This window comes from Berghia stephanieae, chromosome 3 (assembly GCF_034508935.2).
Source record: "Berghia stephanieae isolate SIO BIC M18660-M18661 chromosome 3, UCSD_Bste_1.3, whole genome shotgun sequence".
In the NCBI taxonomy this organism is placed as follows: domain Eukaryota; kingdom Metazoa; phylum Mollusca; class Gastropoda; order Nudibranchia; family Aeolidiidae; genus Berghia; species Berghia stephanieae.
In genome coordinates, this window is record NC_088362.1 from 64,220,709 (window position 1) to 64,243,281 (window position 22,573).

At 37.2% G+C, this 22,573-nt stretch overlaps 1 protein-coding gene across 1 annotated transcript in view; it reads left to right on the forward strand.

Annotated features, from left to right (window-relative positions):
• The first annotated feature begins 1,267 nt into the window (after positions 1-1,267).
• LOC144968197 (phospholipase D1-like) overlaps positions 1,268-22,573 on the forward strand; it is a 28,655-nt gene continuing 7,349 nt past the window's right edge. Inside the window, exons 1-18 of the mRNA XM_078906305.1 lie at positions 1,268-1,602; positions 5,433-5,589; positions 6,443-6,577; positions 8,970-9,093; positions 10,050-10,115; positions 11,141-11,298; positions 12,244-12,396; positions 13,004-13,153; positions 13,998-14,081; positions 14,674-14,755; positions 15,787-15,897; positions 16,318-16,460; positions 16,883-16,988; positions 17,786-19,198; positions 19,619-19,689; positions 20,660-20,802; positions 21,783-21,901; positions 22,365-22,475. Coding sequence (XP_078762431.1) covers positions 1,401-1,602; positions 5,433-5,589; positions 6,443-6,577; positions 8,970-9,093; positions 10,050-10,115; positions 11,141-11,298; positions 12,244-12,396; positions 13,004-13,153; positions 13,998-14,081; positions 14,674-14,755; positions 15,787-15,897; positions 16,318-16,460; positions 16,883-16,988; positions 17,786-19,198; positions 19,619-19,689; positions 20,660-20,802; positions 21,783-21,901; positions 22,365-22,475 — 3,528 coding nt within the window. The 5' untranslated portion in view covers positions 1,268-1,400. The remainder of the gene's footprint in view (positions 1,603-5,432; positions 5,590-6,442; positions 6,578-8,969; positions 9,094-10,049; positions 10,116-11,140; positions 11,299-12,243; positions 12,397-13,003; positions 13,154-13,997; positions 14,082-14,673; positions 14,756-15,786; positions 15,898-16,317; positions 16,461-16,882; positions 16,989-17,785; positions 19,199-19,618; positions 19,690-20,659; positions 20,803-21,782; positions 21,902-22,364; positions 22,476-22,573) is intronic.

Genomic DNA, 22,573 nt, shown 5'->3' on the forward strand with positions numbered 1-22,573 from the left:
TCACAAATGAATGTAGTAAATATGTACTGGAGTTTGTAGCCAATGAACAGCAACGCCAAAGCGTGGAGGAAAGGGTGCGTCACACCAAAGAAAGGTACCTGTCCATGTTAGAGGTTGCTTGTGAGCAAGTCAAACTAAGACTTCCATCGACAAAGGACATGTTCAAAGGACTCAGTCAGCTTAGTCCAGCAAAAGTCCTTAACCAAGTGGACAAACCTGCATTCAGCAGCCTACTGTTCCTTCATTTAGTTAAATCAGATTTGGTAGAGGATCAATACAGACGTCTCACTTTTATTGACTGGTCAGCAGATGTGGAAGCTTTCAAAACCACAGAACTCCCAAGTGACACCCATAAATTTTGGTTTGGAGTTATGAAAACACCTGGATTTGAAGAGCTAGGTCAATATGTGATGAATTGCCTCATTGTACCGAGCAGCAATGCAGTCATCGAGCGTGTCTTCTCATTGGTAACTGCCACAAAAACAAAGCCCCGCAACCGAATGGGAGTACTTTGTCTTGGTGCAATAATCAGGATCAAATCTCATCTTCAGCAACGATCCAAATACTGTAAAGATTTTGTGGCCACAAGCAAGATGATTGCATTCCATAACACAAAGGTGTTGTACACCAAATCAGATGAGAAGGATGAGGAACAGCAGGAAGAGTGCATTCAGCAATTCCTGTAGATTGGATAACGAATATTTAAGTTAAATGTAAATACTTTATTTTCTTTTCCACTTTGAATGTATTTAAACGTAAATAGAACTTTATTTCAGAATTATTCGTTCGTTCATATAAGTTGTGATTAATTGGAATGACATGCGGTGAAAATATACAAAATTAGTATCAGGAGCTACGGAAACCACAATGTCGTCGAAAAGCACAGGATCACTCAGGTCTGTGATAAGGAAAATGTGTCCCAAGTTGAAACAATGGAAGAAATCACTTTAAAATTTCGTTGGAGTTAGGTAGGGCAAAACTGTACACTTTGTGGACCAAGACCACCCACCCCAACCATCCTTCACCAAGAGCAGTTATGGCAACTCTTTGGATATGTACAATCTGAGTCTGGCAACATGCATACGACCCCCTTTGCACGTAAGTTCACTCCTCTTTATTGTTCACACATGTTTGTATGATTATCTGTATTCGGATATACATTCTGTAACGTTTAGTGAACATTTTCCGTATTTTGGCCCCAAACCGTCTCGTTTGGTCCTTTTCTTGTCAAAATCTGGCCCCACGACAAAAAATTACCTGGCAACCCTCTGTGTCACTGCTTCCAAGTAAAAGTTAACCCAAGTTTGTCAACAAGACAAACGTTGTGTTGTGTGTATCCTGTCAGTTGTGTAAATGGAATGGTATTGAATTGAAATAAAATGCGAACATATCCTTAGGAAATGGAATCGGGTGGTGGTGATGAGTGTAGTGTTCGAGACACAACAAAGGATTTCTTACGATCGTTTTCAATAATTGGAAATGATGATTCTGATGCTGAATCTGACTTTGCCGAACTGTCTCCTATTCCCGAAACACCAGATAATCTGGATGAGGAAGACTTAACAGATGCAGGTGCTTACAGCCAGGGAAATCACCATCATGGTATGATATACATGTTATCTTCATTTTTTCTCCATATTGGTTGAAATTGCACACATTAACCTCAGTAAACTTCACACGGAACATGGTATAATGATATGACATGAGTATTAGTATTAGATAGTATTATTATGGGCATGGGTTGAGATTATGAGATTGTTATCCATCGACTACTTGGATGAAATTTCAGTTCTCAAGTCTGAAGAAAAGTTTTAGTTTTGATTTTAAAATTTGAATTACACTCAATCACAAGACTTTGATTATGAATTGCTCTGAAAAAATGACTTATTTTAAAGTTCATCATCATCATCATCATCATCATCATCATCACTCATTATTACCACTACTACTAATGCCACCACCAGTACCAGTCAGGCCTTTACATTCTCAGGCGATTGCTTGAAATCAGACAATTCATTATTTTCTACCAAGGGACATAATATTAGACAATAGTAAATGGTGGCGTTTTTATGCACCTCCGTTGGAGGTGTACAAAAACGCACCGTTTTTATGCACCTCCGTTGACGGTGATGGTAAATTAATGAAAATGTTGCTGCATACGTCCATGAGGTTTAAATAGTTTTAGATTGTAGTTTAGCACGCTGCTTAGTGATTACCGATGTACGTTTATACAATGACAAGAAATTAAAGAATAATAACAATAATTATAAAAATCAAAAGTAAAAAGAAACATGGGACACAAATACTGATCTCAAATAAATAAATAATTTTAGAAAATTAAAATCGAAGTTTTTTAAAAACATGATAAAAAGTTTTTGAAAAAAAAAAGAGAGAAAAAAAAGCAAACAAAAATAAAGTAAATTTAAAAATGAAAAAAATGTCTACAATAGGAATCGAACCCGGTACTTTCAAGGTTAGAGTCTGACTGCTTGTCCGCTGCGCTACAGAGCCACATGACTGTTCATAACATTTAACTAGGTCTTTCTAAAACATTATTTTACCTTCAATTTGCAACTTCTATTTTCTGGTTTTATTTTTCGATTTTTGAAATTATTATTATTATATAAATTTATTAACAAAAACATCCTACAGATGTCACAATATAACTTTCGCCATGTCCAAATACAGAAACACAATATCGCTGATGAAATTGGGTGGGATAAACCACCACACGCTACAACCACCCGACTGACATCACAGAGGTGTGACCAATCTCTTACTTATATCAACATAAACAGCTCAGGAGTTGAAAAGTTGCTGAAAAACGTCGACCCATCTAAGGCGTCAGGTCCAGATAACATCCCCAACACAGTGCTAAAGGAGTGTGCTGAGAGTTTGGCCCCCTCATTATGCATAATTTTCCAAAAATCGGTTGACACCGGGATTCTCCCTAATGACTGGCTGAAGGCAAACATCGCTCCTGTATTAAAAAAAGGCAACAAAAATAAAGCAGAGAACTACCGTCCATTCTCACTGACGTCTGTAATATCCAAACTATTAGAGAATATAATCTGTAAGAACATGATGAACCACTTTGAGAACAATGGCATCCTAACTAACCTGAACCACAGGTTTTGCAAAGGATACTCATGTGAAAGCCAACTCCTAATAACTGTAAATGACCTGTTGAGACTCCAGAATGCCAACACTCAGGCAGACATCGGCATCCTCGACTTTTCCAAAGCATTTGATACTGTGCCCCACCAAAAACTCCTGCAGAAACTAGAAAATTACGGAATTCGTGGCTCTCTACACACATGGCTTTGTAATTTCCTCACAAAACGTACCATGAAAGTAGTCCTAGACAGCACGTCATCGGATGAATGTCCAGTCATATCAGGAGTACCACAGGGAACGGTGCTTGGACCCATACTATTCCTTTGTTTCATCAATGATCTACCTCTACGAGTAAAATCTCAGATTAGGTTATTCGCCGACGACTGTCTAATATACCGACCAATAAAATCTGCAAATGATCAAAAATTGCTACAAGAGGACTTGAATAGTCTCAAACAGTGGGCTAATGATTGGGGAATGAAATTTAACGCAAACAAATGCTACATCCTCAGCACAGCTAAAAAGTACAATGAGACTTACAAGTTAAACAACACCGTCCTGAAACAAGTCGACGATAACCCATACCTCGGCATCACCTACTCAAAGGACTTGAAATGGGGGAAACACATTAACAAAATAACCCAAAAGGCAAGCTGCACCTTCGCATTTCTCCGACAAAATCTTAGCCACGCCCCAACATTATGCAAACAAAACGCCTACCTCGCACTTGTGAGATCACAATTGGAATATGGAGCAGTTGCTTGGGACCCCTACCTGAAAGAGGATATTCAAAAACTTGAGAGAGTCCAGAGACAAGGCGCCCGGTTCACAACTGGGAACTATAAGAGCAGAACCCCAGGATGCATGACAAAAATGTTAGAAGAAAGAAGCCTCATCAGCCTCCAACAAAGAAGAAAAGAAACCCGTCTGTCATTCATGTTCAAGATTATAACCGATCAAATACAATCAATAAAGGCAGACTCCTTTTTCACGCCACGACCAAACAAAAGGAAAATCCGAGCACTCACTTTTGCCAACCACATAACCGAAAACCCCATTGAGAGATACGCCACAAACAATTCGAACTGCTTCAAAATCCCACAGACAAGAACACAAAACTACAGAAATTCTTTCTTCATTAGAACTATCTCGGAGTGGAATGGGCTGGATGAACTGGTCATCATGGCACCACACCTAAACGATTTCAAGGCCCGACTGACATGGGCCCGCACCCAATGAGGACGCTGCTGAAATACAACCAGACCATTGGTTTCTTCAGCACCAACCATACAGATACAGGATGTGCATGCATGACGGAGGTGTATAAAAATGATCCGTTAAGATACACCGTCAGCGGAGGTGCATAAAAACACTACGATAATAAATTTAAGGGAGAAATGTGGGATTCTACAACAACACTGTTGTTTATAGTAATGCGCAGTTACATTTTTTTTTCCCTGACAAAGAAAATACTGTAACTTTGGCCAGGTATTCATTTTACTTCTGAGTGCAGTGAGAGAATATGAGTAAAGAGCCTTTTCTTAGGACTTAATTTTGTGCTGCTCACACGGGGTCTTGGACCGGGACCTACAGGATGGAAGGCGAGTTTGATAGCACAAGGCCACAAAATGGCAGGGGTCAGTAATACAAGGATTGCTTCACCTTTACTGTCTGGTTTGGAGTACCGTGGTTGACTAAGACCAGCCCCAAAATGTTTACCCAGATGGAAAATCATTAAATATGGTAAAATGTGTAATGGTAACAAGTCTGAACGGTAATCAGAAAGTCTTGAGGTTCGACCCCCAGCTGAGGCAGACTGATTTTTTGGGATGTTTTTTTTCCTTGTATTTTTCTTACACACTTGTTCAGATCTATATGGTAAAATGTACATCATTTGATATACTTTACCCTTCCTCATACTTAGTTAAGAAAAAGAACATCAGACAGGTTATTTTAATGTCAAGATATATCCATATATAAAGATGTTTAAAAAGTGATATAAAGGCATCTATTTATGATCTATCTTGACACTGAAATAACCTGTACGATGTTCTATCTCTAAAGTGTTAGGTAAGCTAAATCTATCAAATGATGTACATTTTACAATATTTGTTTATTAATTTGCAATCAAGGGAGGGGTGGGGGTGGTCTTAGACACCCACGGTAAGTCTTTATTCCTTCTTTGAACTGTTGTTCTCAAGGCCACCCAGAGAAGTTCTTTTTTTGTTTTTCACTCTCACAATGAAGACTTGTTCTTTCATTATTTGACAAAAAAGGCTTTTTATACTATTTTCTTTATTTTTTTATTTTTACAGAATCATTTCAGAAATTTGTACCCTTTGAAAGTATATTCCAGCAGCCAATACCTTTCTCAGACATACGTGACAACTGCTGGATTCCAGGACAAAAAGTACTGGTGCAAATCACAGAGTTTGACCGACAAGCAGCTCTTAAAATTCTCAACCCCAATCTGTAAGGAAACGTTAAGCACAGATCTTAATCTTATTTATTTATATATATATTTATTTAAAATTTTTTTTTTACTGGAAAGGATATGTTTGCCATTTGTATAGCTGGTCACTCCCATTTTTTCAAGGGATGATCTCCTAAAAAGAAATACAAAAATCTTCAGCTTCTATATAATGCAACATCCACTTCTAAATGTGCTCAAATTGCTTGGCAAGGGATCCCAAGCCAGGGCAACCAAAAATAATAATAATAATAATAATAATAATAATAATAATAATAATAATAATAATAATAATAATAATAATAATAATCGTCTTCTTCTTCTTCTTCTTCTTCTTCTTCTTCTTCTTCTTCTTCTTCTTCTTCCTCTTCTTCTTCTTCTTCTTATTACTATTACTGACTTGAGAATGAAATTGTAGATAATGCTACAAAACAAACAAACTATGACCAAACCAATATTAAAATGTCATGGATACAATCATAGATTCTTCTAAGGAATTTCATTTTAATTGAAGTGACGATTCAATTTTGTATAGAAGCATGTATCAGAGATCCCTACTATTACGAAATATTTGTAAAATGACGAAATTTTGGCTTCAATGTCAGAACATAATGAGCATCTTGTGGTTATTACAACTTATTGTAAATGAAAGTTGATGTCAGACTATGTAATTTTAATGATTTTGAAATGTTTTTTAATCCTTGTGAGGGTAAATTGTTGATTTTAAAAATATTTAAAATCAACAATAGCGACTACAATTTTTATCTACCAAATAATACAAATTTTTATATTTTCAAGTTGACAGGTTTGATGTCTTGTTCTCCTGGAGTCCATTTTTTATTGCATTTTTGACAGGTATACAATTAAAGTGAAGCATGGAGAATATGAATGGACCATTTATCGTCGTTACAAACATTTCCGACAACTTTATGAGCATCTGGCATTGTTTCGAACCAAGTATCGACTCCATTTACATTTCCCTAAAAGGGAGTAAGTCTGAGTTTTTATTTTCTTAGCCAAGATAATGATGATGATGACGATGATAACTGATAATGATTCTAATAATCAAGCCTGTAAATCTTCCGACTATTGTCGGATTTCTGACAGTTAGATTTTGCTCGATATATTCTGTTAAGTGCAAGTATTTAAAAAAAAAAAGATAATAGTAAAAATGAAATTCGTAACATCAAAGAACAGAACCAACAAAAAATAAAATAAAATAATTTTATTTCATTCCTCGAAAAAAATCAGATTTTATTCCGTTTCAAACGCCGACTTAAAAAATCTTTTTTTTTGTCGCATCAGAGACAAAACAAAACTAGGCCGCCTATCAGTTAGCTATATTATCATGCCACCTACACGCTCTGCTAAACGTGGATGTATTAACTGCCTGCCTACTGTGCGACAGGCAGCGAGAGAGGGTCGCGAAGTTCGCACGAGTCGTTGAGCACACACCTAGTCAGTAAATAACTAGCACGCACAGAAGTGTATCGGACCGGACCGTTTCTCTCTATTTTGCTAAAAAAAAAATTTAAAAAATAGAGCTTTTATATAGCGCAATATCCACTTAACGTGCTCAAAGCGCTTTACAAGGGGTCCCTGGTCAACAGCAACATTTAACATGTAGGACGAGACATGACGCCTTTTAGGCGATATTACAATTTTTCGGACAAAGACAACGCTGTTAACGGCCAGGTACTCATTTTACACCTGAGTACGGTGAGAGAATGTGAGTAAAGAGTCTTTTCCAAGGACTCAACTATGCGTCGAGCGAGGCTCGAACCCAGGACCTTCCGATCCGAAAGCGAGTGTCATACCACTAGACCACATAGCTGCTACTGACACACATGCATTTCTCCGTCCCTCGTTTCTCCATCCCTTGGATTCTTTGGTTCCATCTAAATGTCAGATGGAAAAAAAATAATGGGAAATAATTATTTTTCTTCGAAAGCTCTCACAGGACCACACCACCTCCTCCTCTTCTTCTTCTTCTTCTTCTTCTTCTTCTTCTTCTTCTTCTTCTTCTTCTTCTTCTTCTTCTTCTTCTTCTTCTTCTTCTTCTTCTTCTTCTTCTTCTTCTTCTTTTATAAGAATTAATCCAAATAAACGAAAGAATCAGCGTAAAAATTTAACACAAAAAAACAGGAGCGAAGATACGCAGCTTCCCATGTCTAGCACTAGATACACAACCTTCAAAAGGGTGGGAATTGTTCTCTTCCTTTCATTTTACAACTATCTCAGACCTGGGCCCACAAATGTGGGTACTCTCTCAAATAATTGGGATTTTTTTTTTTTGGTACCATAAAATAAGGACCTCGTTATAAGTTGGGGAAAGTGACAGGATTTGACTAGTCACTCGACATGTCATATCTGTGTTGTGTTTATTAATTAATCCATATTTTTGTCCTGTTGTGTCTATTTTCGTGTGTTCAAAAAGTTCAGACAAATTTTTCACTAACCATTTACAGGTCTGAATAATGTATATATAATAAAATACAACAAGGGAGAAATAGTCAAACTAATGCAAATCAATGATGCTTTTAATAAGGAACAGTAGTTTGATGTCACATCTTTCTCACTTCCGGTTCTAAACTTCCAATTCAACTATTTTCTGTTTCCATCATGGTATGAATGAGTACCTGGTAGCTCTAGCCAGTGATGGATATTGTGAGGGTGTTAGTGCAAAAAAGGGTGTCTAACAGGCAACTGGTACTGTATGAAATGGAAATATGGTTATATGGTCTGCTGGGGGAATAAATCAAGCATTTGACTTACATTGAACACGGCAAAGCCGTGGAAAATGCTCTTTATAAATATTCATATTTATTTATTTTATGGACTGTTCATAACAATATTCTATTTGTATAAAGAAAATGTCATCAAATGATCCAGTTTACCAAATTTTGTCTCTCCACTCTGAGGACACCTTTGAGTTCATTATTGAGATATAATGCAGCAATGTGGTCTGTTGGTATGACACTTTCCTTAGAATCAGAAGGTCCTGAGTTTGAGTCCCGAATGGTGCATAGTTGAGTTCTTGGAAAAGGCTATTTACTCACATTCTTTCACCGTACTCAAGTGTAAAATGAGTACCTGAGTAACAGTATAGTCTCTGTCGGAAAAATGGATATCGCCTCATAGAGGGTCATGTATCATTCTACATGTTACATGCTGCTGTTGGTCAGGGAAATGTCTCAATATATGAATGCTGCAAATGTCTCACAATGTCGATGCTGCAAATGTTTCATTATCAGTCATGGCAGCCTCACTAATCTCTTGTCTCATCCAGTGCTCCTGCATGTTGGAGCATCATTGAGACAATTCCTATTTCATGAAACTTCCATCTAAAATGTTCAAATATAGTTTGTTTTTTTTTTGCCAGTCTTACAGAGAGGAGACGCACCATTGCCGCTGATTTGAGGGGAATTCAGAAACAGAAAACGTCTGTCAGATTGCCTCTTCGTCCTGAGGCTTTGGTCAGTGAGGAAAACATTCCACAACGAATGGTCAGTTAATCTCACTGTACTGCTTTGCATATATCAAAATATATAAAATATCAAAGGGATTTTAATTGATTTTATTGCCATTTCATAGGCTCAATTTCCACTACCCCCGTTTTCTACGCTATGGTTCCGCTAAAAGAGATGCTTTCTAGCCAGTAACACTGATCATGGTAAATCCATGGAAATCGGCTGTAAAAATGTTTGTAGTTCTTTATGTATTTATTAATTTATAAGCAATGAGGGAAATTCCATAGTTTACAAAGGGTAATTCTCCTGTCCATCTGGATTTTTTCCAATCCCTCGTAATGGCCAAATCCCAGTCAAAGAAAATTATTTGAAGATGAAGAGTTGGATGTAGAGGAGAGAGAAGAAAATTTTCATTTTGAAAATGTCTTTAAAGTTTTAAAAATTAAAAAACATTAGAGACTTTCCTTTTAATTGATATAAAATACTTTTTTAGTATTCACTTGTGTAATTTCGTTATTTGCTTCACTTTGAATGAAAATATCAGCACGATTTTGAACCTTTATAGGTCATCAATTTATGAATTATTTTGAAATTCAAAATGGAGAAATGACTCGCTGTCCCCTCTATTTGTATGAAGATATCTGGTCATAGTAGACTATACTACCAAAAGCTCATTTTTGTGAAATTCCCTGAAAGAGGTCATTTTCTTGGTAGCAGCCTTTTCCCAATCTCGAATCTGTTTGGATTGTCACAAATATTTGCTGACATCATTTTCATAATAAATTGTTAACGTCCCTGCCTTTTTGAAAAAAACTCTAAAGATTTGTCAGAGAAAGGAGTTGATGAAAATTTGAGATTTATTTCCTAGACATTTGTTTCTCTGCCCTTTTATTAACATTGCAAGTATGTTTTTCATCAAAATAATGTTGTTCACCTTTTTATTTAAGATTGATTTTTTCTATTCAACCATTTGTTTTCAATTTTGATTATAGAAACAGCTAGAACAGTACTTACAGAATTTACTTAAATGCAAGCCATATCGGAACCACCCGGAGACTGTGAGTTAAGCTATTAATTGCTACTTTTGCTTTGAAATTTCATATCATTGAATTTATTCCCTGGCAACCCATAAAGGCTGTTTAGCTTTGACTAAGGTATAAAAATTTTTCGATAAATGAACTCAGACACTTGTACTCCATATTTTAAAAAGTATAAAAAGTGCAATCAGTGAGTGTTAAATAAATTTGTTTAATCATTAAGAGCAGGGTCAAATCGAAATTATTACAGAATTCATTTAGAAGAAAATAGATAATCTCAAGGTATTTTTAAAAAACTTATTATAAATAACGCCAGTCTGGATATAATAATAATAATAATAATGGTATAGATTTATAGTGCGCCAAACATCCCTTCATCAGGAGGGCTCTGGGCGCATAACAAAGATTAACTTAATAATGAAGCCCTAACACAGTACACGAACAACGCTAATTATACACATAATCAAAAGAAAGCCTGTCGGAATAAGAATGTCTTCAATCGACGCTTATATTTAGATCCGACCCACAATGCCATCAATCTTCTTCATCAGGGGAGACCATTCATTGTGTAGTGAGATAAGTGTCAGGCGTCCACCATGGTGGGGATATGTCCTTTTGTTGTATGACACTAACTTTCGGATCGGAGGTCCTGGGTTTGAGCCTTGCTCGGCGCATAGTTGAGTCCAAGATATAGGCTCTTTACTCACATACTCAGGTGTACAATGAGTACCTGGCCATTAACAGTGTTGTCTCTGTCGGAAAAAAATTGTGTTATCGACTAACAGGCGGCATGTCTTGTTCTCTATGTTATGTGCTGCTGTTGGTCAGGACCCCTTGTAAAGCGCTTTGAGCACATTTAATGGATATTGCACTATATCAAATCTCACTTTTTTTCTCTCCTTTTTTTAAATAAACTTCATGAGGTAAACAGTTAGTGTCCCATCCAAAACAATTGCTAATGTCCATTTCATGTAATAGAAACCAGGACAATTCGCCTAATGTCTCTGAAGCACTGCTTAAAAAATATTTATATATATTCTAAACAGCTGAAGTTCCTGGAGGTCAGCAACGTGTCTTTCATCCACAAGCTGGGTATCAAAGGCAAAGAAGGGATGGTAGAGAAATGTTCTGGTGGGAGACGGTTAAAGATCCAGTGCTGTGGCGGCCTTCAGAACCTGCATCTGTTTGGAACCTGGAACAAACGGTTGGTTATTTTCTGGGCACCTGGCCTCTTATTTTCCTCACCCTTAATACCAGTCTCCCCTCATCCATCCATCTGACAAACCTGACACTTATATAGGTTTCATAATTGTTCCATCCACTTTAATGCTGAATGGATCCATTTGAAGGACGTGATCACATTTAGCGTGCGTCTTTCAAGTGATCAGTTAATTGATTGGAAGGTCTGTGAATTGATTATTATTTTTTCTATTTCTTGATTATAGATATAGGTTTCATAATTGTAAAAACAAAAATAAATATAACAGATTAAAAAAAAAATACCTGACACAGAACAATTGCCCTCAGTAGGGTTAAATAATTTTCCATGTATTTATTTTGGCTACAAGCTTTTTGTTTTCTTTAACAAGTTTGATTGAATTTTTGTGCGCCGATGTGGTCTTGTGGTATGACACTCAATTTCAGATTGGATGACCCCTGACCTCCATACAATACTGACCCCTGACCTCCATACAATACTCGCCCCCGATCTCCATATAATACTCAGCTCTGACCTATACAACACTGACCCCTGACCTCCAAACAATACTGTCCCATGACCTCCCTCACTCTTTTTTGTCTGTTTGCTATCTTTCCATTTGTTTGTTTTGTTTTTGTCTATTTTTTCCCCATTTAATATTCTTTAAAATTTCATTTTCACAATTCCTTGACATTATTACAATATTAAATCCTCATCTTACTTTCATACTTAATCCTGGTCAAGTCATGGGGACCATTAGGCATCACCAAGGTCCTCCATTTCTGTTGCATGGACACCGATGTTATTCCAGGCTAGGCCAGCTTCTTTCAGCTCTTTGATCATAGGTCATATCCATGTTTTTTAAATGTTTTTTTTTTTTGGATCTGCCTTTTCGTCTTTCGCCATCAGACCAGCCAAATTCTCACCATTTTCTGTCCATGGATTTTCCAGGTGGTTGTTGATCAAGGACAGTTTTCTGGCGTACATCCGACCTGAGGATGGTCACATCAGTGATGTCATGTTAATGGATGCTGCCTTCACTGTTACTTACGGCTTGGCAAAGACTGGGGCCAAGCATGGAGTTCTCATTGAAAATTACAGCAGGTAAATTGTTACGGCACTTTACTCAAGTTTTGTGCATGAATAGACAAGGAGTTATACATACATACTGTTGTATTTTGTTATATTTGTTTGGTTTATTTTTAAAGGTTAAAATGTAAACAAAAACACAAATAACAAAAATAGAAAATACCTACTTGATGTATCGTTTTTCTCACAAATTTGACATCAATCTTGTTTTAACCAAGTGAAAAGTGTTAGAAGACAATGGAGAATAAAAACTTTGTGGCAATGGGGGTTCGAACTCATACCTCTACTGTTACAACTTTGTCTGGCTGCAAGAGGGATGCTCTTCTATTGACGTCATTCACTAGATGGTGTCAATTGCAGAACATCCCTCTCGCATCCAGGCGGAATGTCGTAACAGTAGTGGCATAAGTTCAAACCCCCATCACTGCAAAGTTTTTATTCTCTGTTGTCTTCAGGCACTTTTCTACTCACTTCCTTTCTTGTTATCATCAACATAAGTGCCTGCTTCACTTACTTTTCTTTCACATTGAATGTGCTGTGTTGATTCTAGAGCGACTTATCTTACAACAAAAGCTTTTATGAGTAGTACTAAATTTTGTTTGTTTCATATTTTGTCTTTCAGAAAACTGCTGGTCAAGTCTTGGACAAGTCGGAAAGCCAAAGAGTGGGCGGAGAGTTTAGAACGTGTGGCTCAGACCCAAGCCTTGGAATACACCAAGGTCAACCGTTTTGGCTCCTTTGCTCCCGTCAGAGAGAAAGAGTTTGCAAGATGGTCAGTGAGAACTTATTTCATGATATCAACTAACTTTCCCTTTGTAATTGGATTAGTGTCTAGTGGTATGACAACCGGCTTCGGATCAGAAGGTCCTGGGTTCGAGTCCTGCTGTGAGTGGTGCATAGTTGAGTCCTTGGGAAAAGGCTCCTACATTTTCTCACCGTACTTGAACGTAAAAGTAGTTCCTGGTTGTTAACAGCGCCGTTTCTGTCAGGCAGGTTCTCATTTTACACCATTGTAGGGTGAGAAAATGTGAGTAATGAGCCTTTTCCAAGGATTCAACTAAGCGCTGAGCGAGGTTCGAACCCAGGACCTTCCGATTCGAAGTGAGTGTCATACACAAGATCACATAGCCATACTTTCATTCACCTGTTGAAAGTCCGTCAAAGCCATTAGGCCCATAGAGCTAGAGATTATCCCGGTTTCTATAGCGTGAAACGGACAATAGCAATTGATTGCTATTCTTTGGATAGGACGCTAGTCTATCACAGTCAAGTGTACTTTCTGCCAGATCTAACAGACCCAGCTACTCATGGGTGGAAAGGGGGGGGTCAGAAAAAAATCTCAGCTGTACCCAAGATCGATCTTTGTCCCTTTGTGTGTGAAGCGTGTGCTCTACCAACTGAGCTATTGGGACCCTGACCTGTTGAGTTGGTTCTAAATTGTCAACCTGCCTTCTGATCTGTAATCAGAAAGTCTGAGGTTCGATCCCCAGTCAAGACTAATTTTTAAGTTAGTTTTTTCTCTTGTGTTTTTCTTTCTTGCTTTGTATGGCAACTTTCATACACACTTGTTCAGAATTTACGTAAATTATAGTCAAGATCCATTGATTATCTTTCAGGTTTGTGGATGGCCGGTCATACTTTGAGGCCGTGGCCGATGCCTTGGAGAGAGCAAGGGAAGAAATTTACATCACAGATTGGTGGTGGGTGTTTTTCGGATTTTCATTTCTTGTTTTTGAAAGAATCTCAAGCTTTGGTATTTGAGTCTTTTTTCGGGTTTTTTTTTTTTGGGGGGGGGGGGCAGGATGTTTTTGGATGTCCCATGGTGGTCAGAGGGGTCACTTTTGCTTTGTCTTCTGTCCCTCTATCTTTATTTTACTACTTTCTATGTCTGTCTGGATTTTATGCGAGGTGTTATTGTTGTAAATATTTGTGAGGCTGGCTGAAGAAACCCGGGAAGATGCGGCAAGCTTCGATTCGAGATATGAACCAAAATCGAAGATAAAGTGTTTCCCATAGCAACAACTTTTATTCAGAAAAAAATTCATAACTTGGGTTCTAATAGACGTAGAAAGAAAATTTAAAGTGGTAAACAATCAGAAACATGTGGTCTACACCATTGCATACATAACTCAATTGATGAAATTTGCACATCTTTCCGGGTTTTCTCAGCCAGCCACACATTTTTGTTGTTGGCTGTAGGAGGGTTTTGAGTATGAAACGTTCTGTGTTGAGTAATTTATCCTTTTTGAAACTGTTTTATTTGTTTGTGTATAATTTTTGTTTGTTTTCCAGGCTGAGTCCTCAGATCTACTTAAAAAGACCAGTTGTTGATGGTGAGAAGTGGAGACTTGATGTCACGTTGAAAAGGAAAGCAGTAAGAATCGTTGTCTTCATCGAATCATTGTCTTCATTGCACACACGTGTTGTAAATGTGTGTTATTCCAATTAAAAAACTGGTCTCATACTTCTTCATTTTTTGGGGGGGTACTTTGAGCATCTTGGGGGTCCTGATATGCTCAGTTGGTAGAGCACTCGCTTCACATGCAAAGGGACTGAGATCAATCCCAGGTGCAGTCAGGATCAGTGATTGGGTAGATGGATCTGTTAGATCTGTTCTTGGAAAGTACTTTGCGATAGACTAGCGTTCTGTCCAAAGGGTAGCAAGTAATTGCTATTGTCCGTTTCATGTTATACAAACCGGGATAAACTCCGGCTCCATGGGCCTAATGGCTCTGAAGGACTATTTTTTTTTGGGTGCATATTGAATATTGTGGCACAAATGACGTGGCATTTCTATAGAATTTTGTATCAATTTGTTTTCATTTCTTATTCAATCCTCCTGATCCAAGACAATGAATATGGTGTCAAGGAATCTGTAATGATCGACTTTTAGAAATAATGTATGAATGGTCAAAGGGAGACAATCGTGTAATATATTCATTAAGAATAGTTTGTCATGAATTATATTCCCTTACATAACTTATTAGATGATGATTACATATGTTTACCTATATTGTTAGTAGTTCATTGCCCTTGTAATATGTAGTTGTTCACCCTTTTGGGTGTAAATGTTCCTAAAATAAAGTGAATGGTTGAAGGGAGACAATCGTGTAATATATTCATTGAGCGTACATTGTTGTGAGTTATATCCCTTTACTTACCTTATTAGATGATCATTACATGTGTTTACCTCAATGTTTCATTGCACACGGAGAATTGTATATTTGTGATTAAATCATGTAAGACAGTATCACACTTCAGGTGGTGCTCAAAATTAAAGCCAGTAGATCAAGGTTGCACTGTGAACTCAAGAATGAGGAGTATTTTAAAAATAATTTCCTCTCAGATAAAAGTTTTTGTGGAGCTCTTCAATATAAAAAAAATTCATTCTTTTGCTTTTGTCAGGAGCAAGGTGTGAAGGTGTTTATATTGGTGTACAAGGAAGTAGAGGCAGCTCTAAGTTTGAAGAGTATTTACACTAAACAAGTCTTGATGTCCCTCAGTCCCAATATCAAGGTGAGATTTGTATTCAGCGTTTTAAAAAAATACTAAAGTTTTGTTTTGAAAACATTTTTTAAAAAGCATTTATATAGAACAATATCCACTAAACATGCTCAGGGCGCTTTACAAGGAGTCCCTAGCTAACAGCAACACTTAACATGACGCCCGGTAGGCGATAATACAATTTTAGTGGACAGAGAGAATGCTGTTAATGGCTAGGTACTCATTTTACACCTGAGTACAGTGAAAGAATGTGAGTAAAGAGCCTTTTCCTAGGACTCAACTATGTGCCTCTCAGAGCAGGACTGGAACCCAGGACCTTCCGATCCAAAGTTGAATGTCGTATTATAAGACCACATAGCCTACTTGGTTCGACATACTCATTTTTTAAATACCATTTTTGTCATCAAACACAAATGTATTTTTTCCTTTTAGGTACTCCGTCACCCTGATCACATACGAGGCACTGGTGTATTATTGTGGGCCCATCATGAAAAGCTGGTCATCATTGACCAACAAATTGCGTTTTCTGGAGGACTGGATTTGTGCTACGGTCGATGGGACGATCACTCACACAAGTTGGTCAAAATTTCTCTCTTGATTTTAAGTCTTATTTGTGCAAACTCTCCTGCTTTAAACTCGAAGAAATAGATAACTAATGTAATGGAATAAGCTTCAGTTTAATTTACAAAGACAGGTGATGCACACGTTTGGGGTTTGCCCTTTGTCAACCAAATACGATGAATGACAGGTTAAAGATGTTTATTGAGTTCAAGGTCAAAGTCATCAAAAAGAGGAAATTTTAGGTTTTTAAAAAGTTTCAGGAGCCAAAACTCATCAAATTTCAGTTCAAACAAAAGCTGTTTTTGTGGGGATTAAAAATACTAAAAATTTCTTTTGCTTTTTATTTATGCTATTTTTTTCTTTCTCATCTATTTTTTTCTTTTTTAGCAATTGATTCAGGGGCGTTAAAAGATATATATGTTTTTCATTCTGCTAGAATGACAGATTTAGGGTCTGTGACCTTGAAATCTCAATCGGAAGGTGACCTAGCGGACAGGACAACTCTGTCAGTCAAAGTCAAACAACAACTATCTGGCCACACTGTAAGTATTAAGAAAAACCTAAAAACTCACCTGTTTGATAAATGTCTATCCTGTTGACATGTTGCCATAGTTGTGGAGGTGGTCAGTTTATCTTATGTTTTTTCGATAATATAAACATAAAGATCATTCTTAAAATCCATAAAATTTTGGAAAGCATTCACAAAAATCATCAAAGTCTTTCCATGTTTTACAAACCATTTGCAAAACCGGCTCTCATTCTGTGATCCTGCAGTCAAGGCTGGTATTCCGGTTTTTGACGACACTAAATCCATGAAACGATTTTGCTGTCTGACCCATTCAAATACCAATGGTTTAGTTTCCTTGTTTCCTTGAGCTTTTATATTGCGAAATATCCACTAAACATGCTCGAAGCGCTTTACAAAGGGGCACTGTCCAACAGCAACATGTAACGTGTAGAACGAGACATGACTCCTGTTAGGCGATATTACAGGGTTTTTTTTTTTCGACAGAGACAACGCTGTTAACGGCCAGGTACTTATTTTACACCTGAGTACGGTGAGAGAATATGAGTAAATAGTCTTTTCCAAGGACTCAACTCTGCACCGAGTGAGGCTCAAACCCAGGATCTTCCAATCTGAAAGCGAGTGTCATACCACATAGCTGCACGTGTTTGGTGAAAAAGAATCAAAACCTTTCTTTGAGTAATCGGAGCACAGCAGTTGATGTCTGAGTTATCTCGGATCTTTTCTGTGGATGAATACAGATAATTTAATTGTTTAAAAATTCTTTATTCTATTTTATTTCATTTTATTTTAATTTATATTTTCCCTCTATAGAATGCAAACGGAGATACTCCTGAAGTCATGGTGACCCCTCCAAGCCCAGACCCAGATCGCACAGAGGCCTCAAAGACCAAATTTTGTGCCAAAGACGAGATATCAGATCAACATCGTATAGATCATGAAAAAGTATCTAATAATATTCCAAACGAGATTGAAATGGACGAGGCTGGGAAAAGTGGTGGAGATGGTAACAGAAATGAAATTAGATATGAAATGTCAAAAAGTGACAACTTTCAGTTATCTAGAAAAAATTGTACAGAGGATTCTATTGTGAAAACTGTTGATAATGTCGAGACTGATTCTCCCAGCAATGGTGATAAGGATTCTGCATCTCCTTCCTGTGATAAAACTGATGCCCTTGTTGACAGTGATTTATCCAATTCTATCCATCAAAATTCTACCTTTGAAAACCGAGGGCAGCCGATTGAAGCAAACGTTTTGTTTGATACACCCAAGAACATCAGGGGGAAAAATTTAGCAGGTGAAATCACTGAGACATTTCCAAACAAACATGTTGAAGGGGAGAATAGAGAGGAAACTGTGACCGAAGTCCCCAAGTTTTCAGAAAATGTTAATGGGAAGAAAGGGGGTGAAAGTTTTGATGAATCGGAGGTGCAAGAAATTTGTCGCTCCATGCAGCCGTTCAAAGATCTTCACACAGATGAATCCATTGATGAATTCAGTAGTGTTGCCGATGAGGGAGATATCGACATTGGTCTTGATTCAACAATGGACAAGGAAATAATCTGCCTTGCTGAGGTTGAAGATGTGGAACTGCGAAATAAAGGAAAGGAAAAGAAGAAAAGCAATGGGGACTACAAAAGTGTGACAAAAAGCTCCCACCTCTGGATAAAACGATCCAACAGGAAAAGTTTGGAGGTCACCATTCCAACCTACAAGAAAATAAACGTCGATAGTGCTGCAGTTGCAACTAACAATGTATCTCCACCCAAATCTGCTCAAATACATTTAGAGAAAATAACACTCTCAGAAACTGAAAGATTAAGAGCTAGCAACTCGTCGACAGAATCGAGAACCTCGACAGAAAGGGAACCCCTGAGGAAAAGGGGCTCGAACTCCAATTCTCAGACTGACTATTGCTCAACACCCCCAACAGCTTCCAGTGGTGGCATGGGACACGCAGCCAGTGCAATCAACGCTCTAAGGAAAATGATGCAGAAGAAAGAGCACAACAATAATACGGATGAGGCTGGGAAGAGAGAGACCTCACCAGGCACGTCGTCCAACTCAGCTCGACGTCGCTGGAAACTGGCACTCAATGTTTCTAAGTTTGAAAATAGCATGCGGACCCCACAAGTGCCAGAGCAGCTGGATGAAAAGCTGTTTTATAATTGGAATGCAAAGAGACCGAGCTCAGCCCACAAACTAATAAAGGCTTCAAAACTTGTAAGTTTTCAAATCTTATTTATTGAGAAATTTTCTTACTTTTTAAATTTTTTTATTTCATAATTTTTTTGTTCAAATATTTTTCCTTTAAAAAAACTCTTATTAAAACTCACTTCTGCTGCCTATTTGGCCATTCACATATTAAGCTATTCAATTTCATTCATGGCCTAGATTGATGTTGCTGTTTCTGTTTTTGTTTTTTTTTTCTTTTTAGATCTCAGAATCAGTATTTTATTTTGTAGAAAAATCTACATGATATTATGCACATTGAGCTGCCACTTGTAAATTGGTGAGCGCTTTAGATATAAACTTTATTTTTTTGATGATGATGATGATTATTGATTTTCTTGTTATTAACGTTTTTGTTATCATTATCATTATTATTGATATTATTATCTTTCACACTCTCTCTTATAAAAGATTAAAACTCTGAAAGATGGATTCAAAGGAGAGAGAAGAGGGAGCATGGATTTCACTTACGAAAGTACAAGGTAAAGAGAATAGTTTATAATCATGGAATGTTTACGGTTTTACATTTTGTCAACACTTATGACCAGATATAACCATTGTACCCTGGCACAAGACTGAAGGGCTAGAGCTCAACTGGTCACTGGTTCGGATTGAAAAAACCCCAAAAAAACTTGAGCTTTTCTCTAGCGCGGTATCCATTAAACATGTTCAAAGCGTTTTACAAGGGGTCCCTCACCAACAGCAACATGTAACATGAAGAACAAGACATGATGCCTGTTGGTGATAGGTACTCGTTTTACACCTGAGTATGGTGAGAGAAAGTGAGTAAAGAGTCTTTTCCAAGGACTCAACTATGCGGCAAACGAGGCTCGAACCCAGGACCTTCGATCTGAAAGCAAGTGTCATACCACAAGACCACATAGCCGCTTGTTCGGTTAAGTAAGTAAGTATTGTACCCTGAGATGTAAGAAAGAAAACCCAATCACTGCTGGTTAGACAGGGGGGTGGGGTCAGAAAAAAATCTTGATTACACCAGGGATCGTTCTCATTCCCTTTGATTGTGAAGCGAGTACTCTACCAACTTAGCTATCGGGGACTCCCTTCATGCTATAGAAACTGGGATAAACTCCAGCTCCATGGGCCTTATGGAAAAAATAAGGATAAGTAATAAAATGTAAGCTTCAATTTATTTAACAAAGACGGATACTGTGGACGTTTCAGTTTTCCCCTTTATCCTCTTCATGACTCATTTGTCTTTAGTGTTTCATTCATCGTGTTTTGTTGACAAAGGGGAAACCCGAAATGTCCACATTATCCGTCTTTGGTCAATAGATTGAAGCTTACATTTAATGACTTGTCATTACTTTTTCCTTATTACGATAGTACGTGAAATCATGGGTGATACACAAGTTGGAATATGTTGTATATTTTTAGAGCTAAGCTCTATAATAATAACACACAATTCCCCGTCATTGTCTTCTATCTTTTCAGTAACTTGCCATTAATTCCTGAAAGTCTCACTGAGGACAATATACGAGAATTTGGACTAGATGGGTCGACCAAGCTGTGGATTGGCAAAGACTATGTCAACTTTATTCACAAAGACTTTGAGAATTTGGAACAACCGTTTGAAGGTAAATCACTCACTCACTCACTCACATACTTACGTACTTACTAACTTAATCACTCACTCACTCACTTACTTACTTACCTACCACTCTTTGTTCCTTTTGAAAGGCAATGTTTGTGTAAAATTTAATCTTCAGTTTATCAGCAGAGGAAGGAAGGACCCAATAGCTCAGTTTGTGGTGTATATATTGTGAAAGATTGCTTATAATTTCCAAGTATTATGGGGAATCAACTGGACGAAAAAAATTGAGTTTGAGTTAAAATCAAACAAATAATGAATTTCAATTTTTTTTTTCTTGAGTTAAGAAAGGAACGTTTATCTCATTATATCAACTTTTGTATAGACAATATATTCATTAATTGTGCTCAAAGTCCTTTATAAGAGGTCCCAAGCCAACAGCAACATTTAACATGTAGGACGAGACATGATGGGTTTATGGTAGTTTTACTATTTTTTTCTGAGACAGTGCTGTTACTGCTTAGGTATTCATTTTACAACTGAGTGCAGTGAGAAAATGGGAGTGAAGAGCCTTTTTCCAGATACTCAACTGTGCGCTGCCTAGAGCAAGACTTGAATCAGGTACCTACTGTTCCAAAGGCGAGTGTCACACCACTAGACCTCAAGTTTTACAAGTTCAGCTTATAATACAATTTTAAACTCTAGGTTTACTCTAGCATAATACTCTTTGGAGACAACTGGTCACATATTTGTGGCTTTGTGAGTTAAGTGTTGCTGTTGGCTTGAGGCCCCTTTTAAAGTGCTTTGAGCACATTTAGTGGATATTGCTCTATCTAAAAGCTGAAGTTGTAAATATTTTAATTTAAAAATACAAACAATAAAAACATTAAATTATAAATAGTATATATAGATTTACATACATTTTCATATATATATATATATATATATATATATATATATATATATATATATATATACATATATATATATATATATATATGTTATATACATTTTTTTTCTTGCCAGATTTCATTGATAGAAATACAACACCACGTATGCCCTGGCATGACATTGGATCTGTTGTCACAGGGAAAGCAGCCCGAGACCTGGCGAGGCATTTCATTGGAAGATGGAATGCAACCAAGGTATCGTTGACTCCATATTTGGATGTGTTAAATAAGATATATATATATATATATATATTGAAAGAAACTAAAATAGAATGAGGATTCTGCAATGCTATATTAATTGAACGGATATTGACATACTCATGTGACACATGGACTCTGAGCAGGCAGATTGTATAGGGACTGGAAGTGGCTGAGTTGTGGATATTGAGGAGAATGTTGAGGATCCCATGGACTGACCTAAAGACAAGTAAGGAGGGATGGAGATGGCAGTGGAGAACTCGTGATCGTTGGTGGCGAAGATAAGAAAGAGACAGATAGGTGTCATGTCTTGTCCTAAATGTTATGTGTTGCTGTTGGCTAGGGACCCCTTGTAAAGTGCTTTGAGCACGCTTAGTGGATAACCATGCAAATAACTGAAATAATGGTTTTTTTTTAAACTGAAAAACTTGAAAACTTTTTTTGTTTTTCTCATCTCCAGCTTGAGAAATGTAAAAAGAATTCAAATTTCCCATGGCTTGTCCCCAAGTCAACAACTAAGTCTCACACCATCGCTGCCTTCAAAGATTTTAGTTTTGAAGTCCAAGTTCAGGTAAAAACATTAAATAATTTATTTTCCATGAAAATGAAATTGCCTTGTATTTTGATAGATTAACACATTCAATCCAGACATCCACTAAACGCTATCGA